Source organism: Marmota monax, unplaced genomic scaffold, assembly GCF_021218885.2.
Source record: "Marmota monax isolate L192 unplaced genomic scaffold, Marmota_monax_Labrador192_F-V1.1 WCK01_AAM20220418_F8-fsc00020, whole genome shotgun sequence".
In the NCBI taxonomy this organism is placed as follows: Eukaryota; Metazoa; Chordata; class Mammalia; order Rodentia; family Sciuridae; genus Marmota; species Marmota monax.
This window is the reverse complement of record NW_026692912.1, coordinates 6,906,313-6,925,393: the sequence shown is the minus strand read 5'-3', so window position 1 is coordinate 6,925,393 and position 19,081 is coordinate 6,906,313. Positions and strand designations below refer to the sequence as shown.

Sequence of the window (19,081 nt, the reverse complement as noted above, 5' to 3'; positions counted from 1 at the left end):
TCTCAATTTAATTGTGTTTGCCTAAATAAAAATGCAACACGATTAAGCAGGACAGATTTTCATTTTACCACCTCAACAAACACAAATAAAGACTACACATTTTCTAGTTCTGATTTCTCAGTGCATTCCGACTAGCCTTCTTCCTCAAGATAAACTTACTTTGCTATTAAAAACATATCAAGAGGCTGGGAGTGTAGCTCAGTAGTAGAGGGCTTGCCCTACCATACATGGGGCCCTGAGTTCTATCCCCAGCACCAAAAACATGTCAAGAATTTAGAAACTATGTCCACAAAAAGGTAAAATACAATAACATTAAGTGTTTTATAGAAACCTTTTTAAAAAGAAGAGAGGAAGCTCATATAAAAATAACCTTATTTAATAAAGAGTTCCCTTAAAGTAAGCTGTCTTGTACACTTATAGACTAGTTCTAGAATGAGGAGAGGAGGAAGGTTTTCTAAAGAGAACTGAGAAAGAGGTGCTGGTTTAAAATGAACTTGGGTGGAGGGAGAGGACAGAGTGTGCTGCCATGAAAACTCACTGAGACAGCCTTTATAGATGGAAAGACACTGTCCCTGTTTGTGGTTCACATCACTAAAAACTAATTACAAACTGGTACTGAAAAAGGTGATGAGAAGTGGCTCTGCAGTGAGATGACCAACACCAGCTTCCTTGGCTATGATCTGGCTGACTTATAATCTCACCATAAAATGGACCCAGATAACTCATTTTCTTTTCAAAGTTGTTGGAAAGACTACAATAATGTGATAACGTGTACAGAAATATCCTCTCCCTTTTTTCCTCTTTCTGAATGTACAAAAGGATGCCTCTCCGTTGGCTGGAGGAATAGTCATGAAAATGAAGTTAATCCCACTACACAAAGCCACAGCAGACTTCCAACTTCTGCACCAAATATGGGTCACAGCTCAGAGGAAGGCATCTTTATGTACTTCTGACTTTGAGTTGGAAAAAGCTGCCAACCAGGGAAAGCTGAGCTCTGTGACAACTTAGCAAAGTAATATCAGAGGGAAATCTGTCCTGGTTGTATAATAAATTAACACATAAAATGCCACATACCTTCCTAGATAATGTGAAATATGAGGTTGCCCTGAAGAACAAATACCTCCCAATAGAATGCTCAGATCCAACCAACCAAGATTTGGAAGTGTGCTAATGATTATACAGAAGAGGAACCTATCTCACCTTTATTGTGGTTCTAATGTCTACACTTTAGTTTATTTTTTGAAGCATCTTAACTAATAATTCATCACATCCAGCTTTCAAAACTTGAAAACAGAGACCTTGGGAAAAAAACATAAAAAAAAAAATTGGCCAAAATTATTATTGTTGTTACAATTATTGCAAGATATTACAGATATTTATATTTTCTGTAGAAGAAACTTCTACATTTTCAAGAATGCTTTGAATCTGCTAAACCTAGTAACAAAACATTGTTACTTAAAATGAGTGTCAATATTCCTTTGATCTCAACTGCAGAGACTGAAGTTTAATACTTATAAATAAATAATTCATGAGATTTGAGCTTTGAAGAGGATGAGGTTTATTGTTGTTGTTATCTTGACTAGTACTTTTAGATTTTTATTAAGACTTGTGTTTTCTTCCTTCTCTTCATGTTTGATATACAATCTAATGCCTGGGATAATTTTCAAACTTTTGGTAGTTCTAAGTTTCTTGTAAATCTGATAATCAAACTTCATTTATACTAATTTCTTAGGGCCAAAAAAATTTCTAACTATGTTCAAGCAAACCAGTAAAAATGAGCTATGTAACAGTCTTTTTTTTTTTTTGCCACAATATTAGTTTGCATATTATTTAAAAATTACATATCTTCCAAAAAGAATGGCACCTTTATTCCTTCTTTTACTCCCTTTTACCCCTAAGAAAAGTTAAATATGTGCATTTTCCTACACTGTAAAAAAATGAGGCACAGGACCTAAAATTTTAATTAAGTTAAAAAAGAATGGGTAAATAATTTGATGTCAGGTTTATACCACTCACATTCTATCTGGCTGAATACATTGTGTGAGCAGTAAAGTTAGTGTTGTCTTCTCCATGATTAATACAGAATTTTAAAAATTAAAAATATAAAGTCATTTCTGAAGGAGACTAATAAAAGTGAGAGATGGGTAAGAAGAAAAAGCAGGAGTTAAGGACACAGTGTCTATGATGACTGTTTCTAACAGTTTTTTTTAAAACGGAATTCTTTCTCTACTCAGTACTGCCTGAGAACCACTATGGTTTTGTAAAGTCTGTAACAGTAATTACATGTAATCACCCACAAGTACATTTATTTGTCTTAAGCCTATAAATACTATGTTAGGAATACTAAACTATCTCCATTGGCTTATTTGTAAAAAGAAAAATATATTATATATTTATATTTTTATAAAGTTAACACTGAGGGCAGAGGAAAGGGAATGAGAAACAGTGTATAATCAGTCTCTTGGGACACAGAAACCAAATTGGGGTCTTGAGGCCACCTGGGTCAAGCAGTGTCTGAGGAAGAGTCATAAGAGGCAGAGACGATGAAATTGCCGCTGTTGGAATGCCCAGCCACTGACTGGGCGGCCTGCTGGCTGAGGTTGTTACAGATAAGCACCAGCTGGTTGCTCTGGGCCTCAGACAAGGTGCTGCAGCTCTGATACACACTGAAGTTGGTTTTCCGCCCGGGGATGTTGCCCTTCTCACACATGGTCTTCACCATCTTGGCCAGCTTATTCTTGCCAAGGGCCTGGCAGTTGTACCAATGTAGAGCCGCCAAGTTCACAACTGGCTTGATGGACAAGTAGAAAGGGGCATCCTCGTAGCGCATGGCAGGGGGCCGCCTCTGGGCATACTCTTTATAGTCCTGTACAGGGCAGGTCTGTGGGGCATGCTGGGTGGCATACACCCGCGAATCTGTTCCCCCTCTCTTGGTTTTGGCATTCAGATCACCAGTGTCTTGACCCATCCACTCCAAGTACTCCAGTCCTGTTTCTGTTACTCGGAGCCGGATATCACCCCATTTCAAGGTAGATCCATGGAAGCCTGTGCAGTGACCAAAAGCTTTTGTATTATTAAGCCAGACCAGGTTGAGGAGACCCTCAGGGTTATATCGGCTTAGCAGTCCTCTTTTCCGCAGTATGAGCTCATCAGCAAAGGTGAGCTTCATGGACTTGTGTGGCTTATTTCCTTTTCCTTTGCAGCGGAGTTCAATCTGCTTCTGTTTGAGGGCCTCCTGGGAACGCTTGAATTCTTTATCCCTGGTGATACTGTAGCCATACCTGTGTTCTTTTAAGTACCGTTCCAGCCCACACTGGTAATTCGCCAAGCTGTTGGGTTCATACTCAGACCCATCCTTCTGCCTGGCATCAACAAAGAAAGAGGCAAGGTAGGCATCCAACTCCTTGCAAGGGATGACATAAATCTCTCTTGTTTCAGAAGGGTACTTGGAGATGAGGAACTCACGGAAATTGCGGAGCGCAGTCTGAGTGCTCCGGATGGTTTTCTCATTCTGCTCCCTGCTGAGCTCAGCTGCTCTTTCATCCTGGTCTGCAACAAATTGGGGAGGGGAGGGATAGAGAGGGTGTTGATGAGTTCAGACAATGCACTTTCTACTCTGAAATAAAGTTTCCTTTTATAATGAAAAGGGAAAAGAAGGAATCAATTGTACAGAGATCACTGATATAACGCCATTTACATGCCTGTCACAGTATAAAAGCCAACTTCAGTTGCATAAATGTACTACACAAGAATATAACCCATTACAAAGTGAATTTCTTGTGTCACTGGCACAGTTGTTTGTGAAGGTTTGAGGCAACAGTGAGATTAGAGGTAGCCTTCTTTTTGGGAAAAACAGGGAACAGAAATGTGCTATTTTTCCTATGCAGTATGTGTGGGCCCCATGAGAATTGATCCATTCATTCTGATGATTATCACTTCATTTGTGAAACCAGATGTTTTCCTGGTTCCATTTTATGGAATTAAACTAAAATACCCGAATTTGTTATTTTAACACATGATTAGAAATATGTATTTAAAAATGACTCAATATCTTTTATGGGCATTTGATACTTGCTCTTCTATAGCAATTCAGGTAAAATGTAAGTATTCATTCAGTACATAACTGCAGAGTGGTTTGTAATGAATGATTTAAAAACATTTAGCATTTTGGAGGAAAGCTTCATGACTATAAAAAAAAAAGGAGAATTAAATAAGAATTGTCAACTAGGGGCTATGGTTGTAGCTCAGTGGTAGAGTGCTTGCCTAGCATGTATGAGGCACTGGGTTCAAGCCTTAGTACCACATAAAAATAAATAAATGTGTCTATCTAACAAAAAAAGAGAGAGAGAGAGAGAATTAAAATTCAAATATACAAAAGCATACTTTTTGCTTCAATGAATTTGTTTCACTTCAGTTGAAATTATTTATATATCAAAAATAAAGCCACTCATCTTTCCATCAAAAACATGGAAGCCACAGGTTGAATGTAACCTTTCACCAGCTAGCTTCCTTGACTATTTATATGTAAAGCCAAAGGGGCGAGCACATTGTTTATTTTGGCTCCTTGTTCAAATATCTATCACAGCAGTTTTCAAACTTCAAGCAAAGACTTTCTAAGAAATAAACATTCACAGACAACTTTAAAGAAAAAATTTCCAGTTCCTCAACTTTCACATGGGATCTTTTCTAAAACTTACTTATCTAAGAGTCTGAGCTTGTTGTCATTGCAACCCTAAATCTTCCGTGCTGTGGGGTATCAAAGACTTTTGAGAAGCAAAGCATAATTTATATATCAATGATTAAACTCCTAGCATTTCCTGTCCTCTGTCTTACACAGATTGTGATATAGATGAAATCTGCCATTAGATATTGGGTGTGGGGCCTGAATTGAGGTGCTCTGAATTCAGGACATCTGAAGAGGCTTTATAGGAGAGGCAGGGTAAAACTGGAATATTCTATACAACTACCAAATGATCAATATAATGAAGAGGCTTAAAATTTTATTTATTTATTTCAGATTGATTGTGCTTTAATTCACAAGGTACTTAATAACTATTACCAAATCTTATGAGAGACTGACTACTTACGCTTAATCTTCATTTTCATTTAATAAAATATTCAATAATTTCTACTTACTCTTTACAAAAATAAACATGCTGAAAATCTTTGGGTGTCAATTTAAAAATGAGTGAGTGATATAAAAGTGTCGAAGGTTATTGGAAATAATTAAGCAGTATTGGTGGGTCTGCTGAAATGAGATATGGAAGGGGCTGGAGTGTGGGCATCACGTGTGACGGTACCCTGGTGTGGCAGCCAGCTGTCCCACTTCTTCCTCTCTTCCACATTTATTGCACTGAGCCAACCCACTCAGAGTTGATGGACACATTCACACCTCTTCTATTCATCCTTAGCCTGGCCTTTTGGTCATGACTTTACCTCCTTTCTACTGGCCCTCAATCAGATTAGGAAATATTACACTATTTTAAGTCTTTCCCAAGAGCTTGGAATGTATGAGAGGCTAGAAGGGCAAAGCTACCCTATTCATGTTACATGAATAAGGGCAAGGAAATGGTTTTAAAAATCAAGTAAAAGGGTAATTTTTTAGCTAATAACACAATCAAACAAGATCAGAGAAAACTGATAATAAAATATACAACTATTACCATTATCTTGCATGTACCTCTACTTTTAGAAAATCTTCAGATCCATTCCTTTTAAAAAACTTTTTATTGGGTGTAACATACACATAATACAGCAGACTAGTCATTAAGAGCATGTGATTTGTTTTAACAAATGAATACACCTGTGAATTCAGGAATTGAATCAACAAAAAGAATATTACCAGCACCCAGAAGCCTTTTTTTCTTCCAGTCTTTCCCTTGCACCAAGAAAATGGCTATTCTGACTTTAAACATCACAGGTTTGTTTGGACTATTACCATAGCACATGTGAATGGATCTTAGGAGGCTTCTTTTGCCCAACCTTGTGCTTGTGAGCTTCACTCTCACTGCTGTGTATCTGCAGGCAACATATACTCATTGCAGTGTAACATTCCATTGCATGAGTTTATCACCATTTATTTTCCATGCTGTTGTACATTATGTTTTATTCATTTTCAGTTTGGGGCTTATTTCTAATAAAACTGCTATGAACATTCTAGTAGGGATCTTTTGGTGATCCTCTGCCTTCATTTCTGTGGGGTATATATTTAGGAAGTGGAAATTCTGAGTTATAAGCAATAATATCCTCAGCCTTAGCAGGTACCAAAAACCAATATTCCATTGGTTGTGCCAGTTTACTTTTCCCACCATGACTATGTGAGTTCAGGTTGCTCCACATCTTCAACAACGCTAAAAAATGTCAGTCTTTTTATTTTATCCATTCTGGTGGGTGTGTAGTGGTATTGCATTGTGGTTTAAATTTTTATTTCCCTGATGACTAATGATGTTGAACACCTCTTCATATATTTACTGGCCATTTGGATAGCCTATTTTGTGAAGTGCCTGTTCCAAGTCGTTAGCCTATTTTTCTATTAGATTGCTTTTTGCTTACTTTGCTTACTTTGTTTGGTTATGAGTCTTTCTTAGATATATGGCTTTCAAATATATTCTGCAGTGTCTTGCTTTTTTACTTTAATTGTGTCTTTTTAAAATTATTATTATTTCTTATATACATGACAATAGTGGAGTGCATTATATTCATAATAATTGTGACTTTTAATGAACAACAGTTCTTAACGTAGTCCGATTTGTTGGTAGATATATATATGTATATATAACATATTATATATATATATATAGTTTATTCCAAGGTCATGAAAGATCTTCTATTTCTTCCAAAAGCTTTAACTGTTTCACTTTCCACATTTTGATTTGCCATCCACCTAGAATTAATTTTCACATTTCAATATGTCATTCACTAGAATATCATCTACATGTTCATAGAAATTAAGATTATTTTTTAAAAATATGGACCAATATGCATTTGATTTTAATTAACGAATATTCAATCCCCAACACCAATAAATAAGCAAATGGGCAATAGAAGCTTCTGGTACAGTAGTCTAAAAGGGACAAATGGGCACAGAGAGGAGGGTAAGTTAGTTACCCTTCCAGATCAACTTCTGTTACTGTTTCCCTCTGCACTCAATATTACTAACTGATTGGGTACAAATTTTAGGTTCATCTTTTTCTTTCAAGATGGGGAAATAAATATACTATGCATCCTATTTTACACTTTGCTTTTACCATTAACAATGTATTACAGATAGCTCCACAGTATTTTATATGGATATGCCATAATACATTCATCCAACTTATTAATTCCCTGCAGAGATGCATTTGCATTATTTCCATCAGTTACTATTACAAACAATGTTGTAACTGTACATAAAAGCTCCCATACATGTGTAAATACATATACAGAATGAATTTCTGAAAGTAGAACTGCTATACTGTTATTGCACTGTAATTTATACTCTTATAAGATATGAGTATTAGGGCTAGGGTTGTGGTTCAGTGATAGAGCGCTTGCCTAGCATGTGCAAGGCACTGGGTTCAAGTCTCAGCACTATATATAAATAAATGAAAAAAATAAAGACCTATCAACATCTTAAAAAAAAAAAACTATATGAGTACTAGTTTAATCACCTCTCCAGTTAATAATGCATTACCAAACTGTTTAATATTTGCTTATTTAATTGACGAACTATTCCTTGACTTATTTTCCATTTCTTTTTTTTTAAAACTTTTTTTAGTTGTAGTTGGACACAATAGTTTTATTTATTTATTTTTATGTGGTGCTGAGGATTGAACCTTGTGCCTCCCACATGCTAGGCAAGTGCTCTACGGCCGAGCCACAACCCCAGCCCTCCATTTCTTTTTAATCAGTAAGATTTAATATTTTTTCCCTGAATTTTCTCATTGAATTTTTTTGTCCTGTCCATTTTCTTTTATTATATTGATTTATAGGAGCTCAACTACATTTAGAAATCTTTATATTTATATGTAAGAAGTTTTTATACTTACATAGTCTTAATTCTTTTTTTTAAAATACCTTTATTTTATGTGGTGCTGAGAATCAAACCCAGTACCTCATATGTGCCAGGCAAGTGCTCTACCACTGAGTCACAACCCCAACCCCTTAACTCTTAATATTTATTAACATATTAGCCTTATATTTTATAAAGTGGATTTAGCCCTCTGTATTACATATATACAAATCAATATACATACACTATTATATATAAATACATACATGTAGGAATTCTAGACCCATGTTACCATGCTAAATAACAATGATAGTTGCTGCTCATTACTGATACAATGAAAAAGTCATCTAGTATTTTCTCTTTACAGAATAATGTTAATTTTGGGGTTAAATGATATACATAGACTGATAGAAATCTATTAAAGATTTGTTAAAGAGCTATCTTCCAATTCATATTTTAACAGTGTTTTTTTTTTTAAATCAAATGGGTTTCCAGCACCTGCAACATGATGATATAATGTTTCTTTTGTGGTATTAAAAGATTTCCTACTATGGAAGCATAATTCCATGCCTGTTATGAATCCTACTTGGTCCGACAGTTCTTCAAAAGTGACTGTTAATTTTGCCCTTTGGTGTGTATCACTTCAGTGGAAAACGGAGTTCTCTCACATCCATCACGTCTTGATATCACATCCAAATCCCCATCTGATTACTACATTCAGCAGCCCTTCTTTATATGGGATTTTGGGTTATATAAAACTTCTAGCTTTATTTACAAAATGTTTGTTTCTATTTCTCTTTAAGGTGATTTCAAAGAGAAGTATTGGGCTAAGACATCTTTGCTATGTGTTCTCAAAGCCAGAATTACTGAATGCTTTGTGATCAAATAATATCTACTCTATGAAGGATCAAATTCCTGAAGATTTTGACATTTACCAATAACTTAGTAGTCAAAACTTACTTAGAATTTTGTTTGAACGAATGTACAGGGTAAGAAATAATTTGTGTTTTAATAATTGTTTACTTAATGCTGGTGGATAAACAAATTTTCAATAAACCAAATAAGATACACTATAAAGACAACTCAGTTTTCTGAAGTATGTATACAGTTCAGCAGGCAAACCAAATGAGTCACTGTCATGAATGAAAAAAAGTGCATTATTATATTATACTAGGGAAGTTGTGATTAATAGGAAATTTTAAAAACAATATGGGCAAAATACCAAAGGCCTAGAAAACTGGATGATACAACGTACTCAGACCTAGAATGTATCTTCAGATCTTAGGATCTGCCCCCACAAATCTGCTCTTCCACCCAGTCAGTGTCGGCTCAGTTAACCATGTGCCAAAACCTGAAACCTTGACACCATCCTTGATACTTGCTCTCTCCCTTTTAAGTCTAACCCATTCAGGCATGCTTACTGAGCACCTGATCCAGGTCAGAACTGAGGGACACAATAAGTAAATTTTAGACAAAACAGCATAGGTGCTGTCAAGAAAAACAGCAAGGTGTTGTGAGAGAGAATAAGTAATCCATTTAAGAAGGGAGCTTCAGGATAGCTATCTCAAAAGACCTAAGAAAGAGGAGGCAGCCACGCAAAGAGTAGAAGGGGGAATAGCAGAGGGGCCAGAACATGGGAAATTCTTGAAATCAAAACAAAATTTGAGAAAATGAAAGGAATCCAGTGTGCCTGGAGCAAAGTGGTCAAGAGCAAGAGTGGTGTGAGGAAGAGGTTTGAAAGCCCATGGAGCCAGATCACACCTGGCATTATGATCTTGTATTTTATCCTAAGAAAACTAGTTTGTCAGACAACAACATGGTCAGATTTTCAAGCTGTTATCATATAAACCTACTCATCTTTTCCTATGCTGAGAAATTTTCAATAAACTGTCTTATACAAGTGGGGCTTTTTCAAGAAATAGAGTGCAGAGGCTGAGTTCATATCTGGATGACCTGTTACAAAAATATTCCCAGATAACAAAATGATTCTTAGCCTGGCTATCTCAGAAGCAGCAGGTAGCCAGGGCCAGAGGAACTAGGGCTACTCAAACCTACCTGGCACCCTTCCCCATGTAAAGGAAAGTATCAGAGTTTGTAAACATTGTGGGATAAGGTTTGAGGGATCTTAAAGGGTCAAGAGACATCAGCTAATAAATGGATTACACTCACATTTTTCTGCGTTATCTTTTTTATTCTGCCTCCCTCATGTTAGACTGTGATTTCCTCAAAGGGAAAGGAATGCTTAGAGATGTTTCTAACTAACGTACCATATCCCAGAACGTTAATTATTTTTTGTGTACGTGTCATCTGTGAATCCTGGGAAATCAGTGTATGTCCTAGCACATCAGAGCTACACAATAAATGCATAAAGACTGACTGAATAATTATACAGACTGCTAACCAAATTTCTAATCCACAGATGCTCAACATGTATTTCAAATAATAGAACATCCCAAGCATCGATCCAAGTATGGAAAGGAAGAACATGCTTAGCTTTCAAAATGCATTTTTAAAATGTTTCTTTCCTCCAGAACATACACTGTTCACATTGGCTAGGGGTTTTAGTGATCTTTGCTGTTACTGACTGTATCACAGTATGGTTTAGGTTATAAGTAGGGAGGGCAGATGAATTCTGTGTAGAAGGAATGGGTAGCTTTAATTCTTCAAAGGAATGGTCACTCATTTCTTGACAGTACCACTCACAACAGCCATGATACTTCTTAAACTTTCTCTGAGCATCTCAAAAGCAGCTGTAAAACCCAGGACAGGGAAGTTCACTTTTAGTAAATTTAGCCAACAGACCAAAAGGTGTTCAATTATTGACTTTCAAGAGATCTGTGTGACCTGGAGATGGGTTCCAGAAAAGCCTTGGCATTGGCTCAGGAATGCTTCCAACAGCTGGAGTCAAGTTTTTATGTAGCAGCTTTTCTGTACTTATTTACACTGTCTCTCTGCCTCATTAATCCAATTATTTCCTCCCTTGTTAGGAGATGGCATGGAAAAACACATAATTAGTGCAGTATCTTATGTTCTCATTTAATTTGGGGAGATTTATGTTAGATTTAAATTCAGATCCATTTGCTTCTATTGCTACAGTACCCAATTTAAAATAAAAATGAACTTAGCTATCACATCCCTGTGTGATTTTATTAAAGTAATACATCTGAAGCAATAAGAAACATTCCCTGATGTTTAACTTCTCCTTTATTATTTTCATTTCAAAGAAGAGTATTTTGTCTCACTTTCCAGTTGGTAGAAAAAAGAAATGATGTTCTAATTCTCTTTATAAATCAGTGAATGATAAGTCCATGAGCTTATTAAGTAAGAACATATTTTAAATTTGAAAAGCAAAAAGAAATCTGTTGAGACTTATATTTATAAAGCTGAGGTTGGAATTAATATTTAATCCACACTTGTGAGTGCCCACCATGCCCCTAGCATTTTTAAGAAGACCTATGATGTGCTGTGAAAGACAAGTTACTGGTTATGGTTATAAAGATTATATCATAGCTAGCTAGACAGATGACTAACTCACATAAAATCAATTTAAACGATGATACATGGCACTATGCAATTAGGTATTGAGTTTGTGACACAGGCTCTAGGTCCTGCAGGAATTCAGAAAGAAGAAAGACAAGTGAGAAGTCAAATAGAGCTTAAGCTATCCTGGAGCGATAATCCACAGGCTGGGACTTGGGATGGTTTTAATGGTTGGGTGCCACTTAGTTAAGCTGAATAGGAGGTAAGGATAACCCTGGAAGAAACTGCTTGAGCAAAGGGAAAGTTTGATTTGTGCTCCTGAGGACTATAAACACCAATCCTGATTTTGGAGTGGAGGGGAAGGGCTGCAGCCAGACCAGTGGGGTGGCTACATGGAAGGCTTTCTATGGTAATTGCAAATGTGTAAACAGAGAAGAGATTGAGAATGTTAAATGCAAAGAATCTTCAAATTCCAGAAATTTGACAGAATTGCTTAAAAAAAAAATAAACCAATACCCATTTCTTCACCTCTAACATCCCTCATTCCTCCTTTACTGTTATTTTCTTCCATAAATCTATCACCACCTGACAGATTACATATTTGTTTTGCATCTGTCTCCCACAGTGGACTATTTGCTCTATAAGAAACAGGACTTCAGAGCTTTATTCCCAAAACTGGAAAAGCACTTAGAAGTAGTAGTATTCAATAGCTGATGGAATTAGCATCAATCTTATTTGTTACAAAAATCATATTTGCCAACAGTCATGTTTCATTTTTGAAAATAGAAATAGCTATTAATTACTGTAATTTGTTCGGGGGGAGCAAACTATATTTACATTAAAAGTGAAAAATAAATTGTGATAACTTGTAAATGCTATAAAATATAATAAAAAGTCAGTGTCTTCTCTATCCTTTAAACACCCAGCTCCTTGCACATTTTTATGCTTTCTCCTAGAACTTTAAAACTAGGCTATTTTCTAGGATTGTTAACATCACCAATTGAAGCCAGACATGTATGCTATTATAGCTATCTGACCAGCAAATTATTTTTATGCTCAGTTAATCTTTTCCAATAGTAGGAGTAAAGTATATTTCTCACATACATGTTCAGGAACACTAAAATTTAGAACAATAGTACCAGCTAGTCCAGTATGATTTTTTATAGTATTTTTCACTGAAGCAGAAATCACTTAAATAAACACTAGTCATCTGTCTGTTTCTCTTGGATGTATGCTATGTGACTCAAGAGCCTCTGAAGAAATTTCTCCTTAATAAAAATTTTAAAAATAGAAATTAGAGCACAAAAAATACTAGTATTTATTAAACCAATACAAGATTGGGAAAAGGCCTACTTCTCTTTTTTTACCCACACCACTTGTTATCTCTACACATACATTAAATCAGGCCAACGAGCAAGGTGGGGGTGAGACATCACATGCATAAACGAGACAAAGCAAGGACCTTGCAGATCCTCACAACAGGGAATTAATTTATAGTCAATGAGGGGCAGAAATCTGCATTTTTAGACGGTTCTAATGTAGGTGTAATCTACAAGGCCACGTTTTGAGAAACAGTTCTCCCTCTCTTCCCCAGTAGGCCCAGACAATGACTTTTCTTCCTGTAGTAAGCCTCAGCCTGAGCCCTGTCTCAGTTATAGTACCTGCCATGCTACTGAACAAATGACAGTTTTCCTGGTCTGAAAATGTTTATTTCTCAGGCAGAACAGTTGCTGAAAACAATAATGGTTGTTTCAGTGATTTCTATTTAGTAAAAAATATTATCAAAAATCATACTAAACTGACTGGTTGTATGATTAGACAAAATAATGGTTGAGTTAAAAGAATTATTTCCCTAGAAACCAACTAGATACACATTTTTTTTCTTTGACACAATATCTTTATTTTTTATTTTTATGTGATGTTGAGGATCAAACCCAGCGCCCCACGCATGCCAGGCGAGCACGCTACCACTCGAGCCACATCCCCAGCCCTAGATATAGATCTTTTATTTTGTAACTTCTCTGAAATCATCCTTAAGTTCAACACTGTTTTCCTAATTGCCAAAGAGCATTTTTAAATCTTTGTTGATCCTTTTCACCTGACATAGGTGGTGTGGCCAATGGCTAATGGCACTAGCTTTGCCAATAAGAATTCCTGGTTTCAAATCCCAGCAATACCATTCACCAGCTATGTGAATCCATGTATGTTTTTTAGCCTTTTTTTTTTTTTTTCAATTGTAAAGTGGGTATAAGTGCTCTTCTCTCTTAAAAGTTGTATTAGGATTGAGTAAGATGGAAAATAAACCACTTATCTCTGTGCTGGACACACAAATCATCAAGTTAAACCTTTTAATATACTGCTGCTTAAAAAATGTGTTCCAGGGACTGGGGTTGTGGCTTAGTGGTGGAGCTCTTGCCTAGAACACAGTGTGAGGCTCTGTGTTCAATTCTCAGCACTGCATATAAATAAATGAAGGTCCATTGACAACTAATTTTAAAAAATGTGTCCAAATTCACTAAATCAGCCTTCCCAATTCACCTGAGCTCCTCCTCTACTGATGCCTTAATTTGTAGCAAATACTTGCTAATTCTTCCCAACTAGATTCTATAAAAGTCACCCATGTTAGGCATTCATGCACAAATGAATATCCAGTCACAGACATGTGAACAACTGAAGTTAATCTAAAACAGCTCTTCGGAGACCTCCATTCCACCAGATTGAGCGTCATATGTATTATCAGCTTACTGTGTTTCTGTAAGGGGCACTGTGAATCTGCAAATTCAGTGCAGTATTAAATAAGGGTACAGCTATGGACTTCTCTCTCCTAGGACTGCTGCTTTTTTGAATTAATTAATTAATTAAGAAAATAAGACAGAAAAAGGCAATCTTCTGGCAGGGGTGAAAAGAAACTAGATGGAACTCCTTAATCTCAAAGTTAATTCTAAGCCACAGAAAAGAAATTAAGCATTCTGCAGCAAAGTAAAGGACAAAGGAGAGTAGAACAAGAGAATAAATATTGTATTATATTCATCACAATAAGATGCATTTTGTCTTGGCCAAAATATATTCTTAAATCAACTTTAGAATGTGGCTGCATTTGCAGGCTTACCAGCATGAAACCCACATGACGGTAATTAATGTAATAAATCATCCTGTGGACTTTTCTACACAATCTGACAGTACTCCTTGATATATTGCTTATTAGAGACTATAGAAATTTTTCCTCCACTTTTTTATTATACTGCCAGAGACACTGAATCAAGAGTACCTTCTTCTGATGTGCCTGAAATATCTGCTGCTGGTATAATACATAAAATATACAGTGAGCTGCTGCCATCAGGCTTTGATATTTAAGACATCATATGTGATTTCCAAGAAGAATCCTTTTTAACTCTATGATCATATTCCTTGACTTCAGTTAGTGGTAGAAGATCATTAGAGATGTGACATTTACATTTTCCAGTTTTGATAAATAAAGCCACAGCTATACATGTCTACTCCTCCTTAGATCATTCTTTAATGATTCTATTATAGCACAGAATATTTTAAACAGACATTAATTACTTCATCAACCCATACACGCTCTTTCATTGTTTTCAACATCTGATCCTTCATATAAAAAAAATTTTTATTGAACATTTAATCCTTTCCAAAATTAAAAATGAGTCCTTGCAGTTCAGGAATATAGTTTCGACTGCCCTGCACACCCTTAAATCTGCTGTGCTTAAATTGCTTCTAATTTATAATTTATACCTGAAGTTTAAAAAACAGATAATTCAAAGGGTAACTTCACATAAGGAAAAGGTTGTTTTATATGTATTTTTCTTCTAATAAACTTGATTAGTTTTATCATAAAATAAGTTAATATAATCCTCCCCCCAAAAAAAACCCAAAGGATACAAAGAAGGTAAAAACTGTTAAGTCTGTCATCCAAAGACTGGATACATTTTGGTATGTATCTTTCTAACTTAAATATTCCCCCTTCAGTGCTGGGGATCAAATCCAGAGTCTCATGCATGCTAGGCAAGCATTTTAATTAAAAATATTACTCTTGTGGGCTGGGGTTGTAGCTCAGTGGTAAGTGCTTGCCTAGCACGTGTGAGGCACTGGGTTCAATCTTCAGCACCACATAAAAATAAATAAATAGAATAAAAGTATTGTGTTCATCTACAACTAAAAATATATTTTTTTTAAAAAAAAATTACTCTTACCAGTGCAGTGATGCAAGCCTGTAATCCCAGTGGCTTGGGAGGCTAAGGCAGGAGGAGCACGAGTTCATAGCCATCCTCAACCACTTGGCAAGGCCTTAGGCAACTCAGTGAGACCCTGCCTCTAAATAAAATACAAAAAGGGCTGGGGATGTGGCTCAAGAGGTTGAGTGCCCCGGGTTTAATCCCCAGTGTGTGTGTGTGTGTGTGTGTGTGTGTGTGTGTGTGTGATCACCAAGAGTCTATTTAGGACAGAATGGACTTCATTTTTCTTATTTTTCTCAAAAAATATAGCCTTATCATATATTTAAGAGAAAAACTGTTAACTCAGTTATGCTTAAAGAAGTTATTATTTTTGACATATTCCCCCCCACTTTTTTTGTACTGGGGATTGAACCCAGAGGTGCTTAATCACTGAGCCACATCCCCAACCCTTTTTTGTATTTTATTTAGAGACAAGGTCTTGCTGAGTTCCTGGACTCAAGATCCTCCTGCCTCATCCTCTTGAGCTATTGGGATTACAGACATGTGCCAACATGCCCAGCTTGGTATATTCCTTTTGATCATCTAAAACTATAGATTTGAAGACCTGAATAGACTTTAACACTGAACTTAGTGACAAAGAAATTTCTTCCTTAGCTCCTGGGCGTTCCCTATGTCCACTTCTGCTTCCATACCACAGTCTAAGTGAGCCTTTTAGATCCCCCAGCTGTCCCTGCCATTCCTTTGCTCAATGTCCTTCCATGAATCCCTATGGCCCTTCCTTGGTATTTCTCACAAGGCTCTGGTATCCTAACTCACCAATAGAATCTAAAATCAAACTGACCTGGTTTACTTCATTCCAGTCACAGTGGCTCCCATCCAATTTTCATATGTGCTCGTCTTTCAGTATCTCAGGAGTGCCTACTCTCAAAAAGTTCGCACAAGCCAACTGTCCATCAGGAATACACTGCAGGCTTCCATTTCCTAACCGCTCATCCTCCATTCTCAGTTCAAGTGTCTCTTCCTTAGGGAATTTTCCAATACCCTCCCCCTACTCTAATTGATCCTCTGTTCTTTACTATCACAGCATTTCTAACAATTTATAATTATCTATTTGCGTGATTATTTGACCAATGTCTGTAACATAAGCTCTAAGAGAAGCTGTGAGGTAAGGGACTCTCCCTCCCACGGATTCATCCATGTTTAAAGAAATGAATAGCAGGCACTCTTAATATTTGTTAAATAAATGAATTAATTTGACTATTAGAATAAATACATTAAAACTACATAAGGAAAATATTTGACCATTGGAATAAATATTAAGCCTACATAAGAAAAATATAAAGCCAAAAGAAAACACAGAAAAGTAAATCTTTTTCTTTTTAAAAATTTTACTGTTTGTATGTGTGCTTCAACATTCAACAAAATAGAGTCACGGCCTCAACGTGGGAGGCATTGTTTTAAGTTGTCCTGTTTATGTCTTTCTCAGTTGTTAAATACATCTTTATTCCTTCCTCTGAGGACAAACAAGAGCAGCTGGAGAATGGAACTAGAAAAAGAAGAGCAATAGTAGTTTTGACAGTGAAACTGTTGGAGGAAAAAAGCAAACTGAGGGGAAGCTGGTCCTGGGCCTAGAACAGCACTTCCAATTAAGATGGAGGATGTGAAACTCTCAAGAGAAGCACTGCAGTAACAAAGTGAGCCTTGTAGTTAAGAGCACAAATGAGAATCCCAGCTCTCCCGCTGCCTGAGTAACTTTAATCTTCCTGTGACTTAGTTTCTTCTTCTGTAAAATGAAAGTAATTATAGTCCTAACATCACAAAGTTGTGAGAACTGAGTTAATGTAAGTAATTAGTGAGATAATTAGCATCCAAGAAGTGGTGGCTAGTATTATTGCTATTTTGAATGCAGTAATGAAAGGGAGCTAACAGCATATGACCCTGTGTCCTGAAGAGGGGTTTGAAAGTTAAATAAGAATCATCCTTTGTTAACAGTTCATCAGTATGACAGTCAGAACTGGGGGTTTGAGAAGTGCTTTTCATGAGTTTACTGAAATTTTCTGGCTTCAGTGACTGAGAACAAACACAAACAACATACAAGGTAACATCTGATGAATTCATGACATGAAATGCTACACCCACAACAGAAACAATTATTACAAAATTTTGATTAGGAACCATTTCTTCCTTTAAATTTATATTCAATTCACAATCGCATATCCTAGTAAGGATCAAAATATGGAGGCATCTTGTACTGAAAATGCAAAATGAAATAAAAAACAAAAAGGAGTTATAAATCAACTATAAATAAAAGATATGGCACATAAAGCAAAAGGAAAACAGATAAAACATAAAAATGGAAATGTACAAAACTCTAATAAATTACCTTCTTCTCTTCTGAGTTAGGCTATTAATATTCATTAAATTCTACCCAAGAAGCAATAACCTAATGGACAGGAGGATATCAATTTCTCTAAGTGGGTCAGTGGATAATAACAAAACACATTTTTGAAAAATTCATTATAAAATAAAAATTAGAGTATTTTCCTATGGATTAGCATTCTATTACCCATTTATAAGTATAAGCAAAACAGGAAAATGAAAGCTTTTCTCTTAACAATGAGATAGTTGCTTTCCATAACACAGAATCATAATTCAGTAGCATTAAATATAATAGCATACAAAATGTTAAAAAGCCAGTGACCTATAACATAAATCCTAGTATACTCTAGAGACTAAAATTATTCAGTAAAATATAATCCCAGGCATTATTTTTAAGGAAAATATATTTATATTCATTAATCAAACCTTAAAGTCAAATTCACAGAAACAGTAGCAACTAGAACTATAAGGATTCTTTATTTTCCTTGCTGATTAAAGTTCAGGGTGTAAAACTAGGTAATAAGCTTTTATTTTAAAAAAAGTTCAACTATAATCAGTCATTTCATTTTTTGTCTAAGACTTTCTGATTTTATACCTCTAGGTAAAAATGATTTTAATAGCCCCCAAATACGTATATTTATTTACATGATGTGTATACCTACTGCTGATCAACACATTTAAAGTTAGTAAAGTTTAATTTATTTCTTAGTTTAAATAAAAATATAGGAAATCTAGTATTTTCTTCTGGCACCCCAATGAAGAGCACTGAGCCACATCACTCAGTGACAGCTCCCTCACTCCATTAAGTATCATCTTGTATTTTTACCTATTCTTCTGTATTATTATACAATTATTTATACTTCTATGGGGAAATTAATAAAATTGTTTCTATCACTTTAAGAGATGAGGAAAGGAGGTCAATAACAGGTTTACTTATGCATGACGGGTAGAAATGACAGCAAAAGTACTAAGATTTACTGGTCAGTCAGTGCTCAGTGAAAAAAAAACATGCACACTCCTAACGTTTTAAAACCCTCAT

General features: G+C 35.7%; 1 protein-coding gene across 3 annotated transcripts in view; it reads right to left on the bottom strand.

Annotated features, from left to right (window-relative positions):
• The window catches only part of Kiaa1958 (KIAA1958 ortholog), a 142,748-nt gene that overhangs the window by 35,537 nt on the left and 88,130 nt on the right, over nucleotides 1-19,081 (bottom strand). Inside the window, exon 3 of one of the 3 annotated variants that reach the window (XM_046451222.2) lies at nucleotides 3,466-3,549. The exons of 1 other annotated variant lie outside the window; for it this stretch is intronic. In XM_046451222.2, the coding sequence (XP_046307178.1) occupies nucleotides 3,466-3,549 (84 nt within the window). Of the gene's footprint in view, nucleotides 1-1,534; nucleotides 3,550-19,081 lie in introns of those variants that run through there. One more of the 3 variants, XM_046451220.2, reaches the window with a different exon arrangement.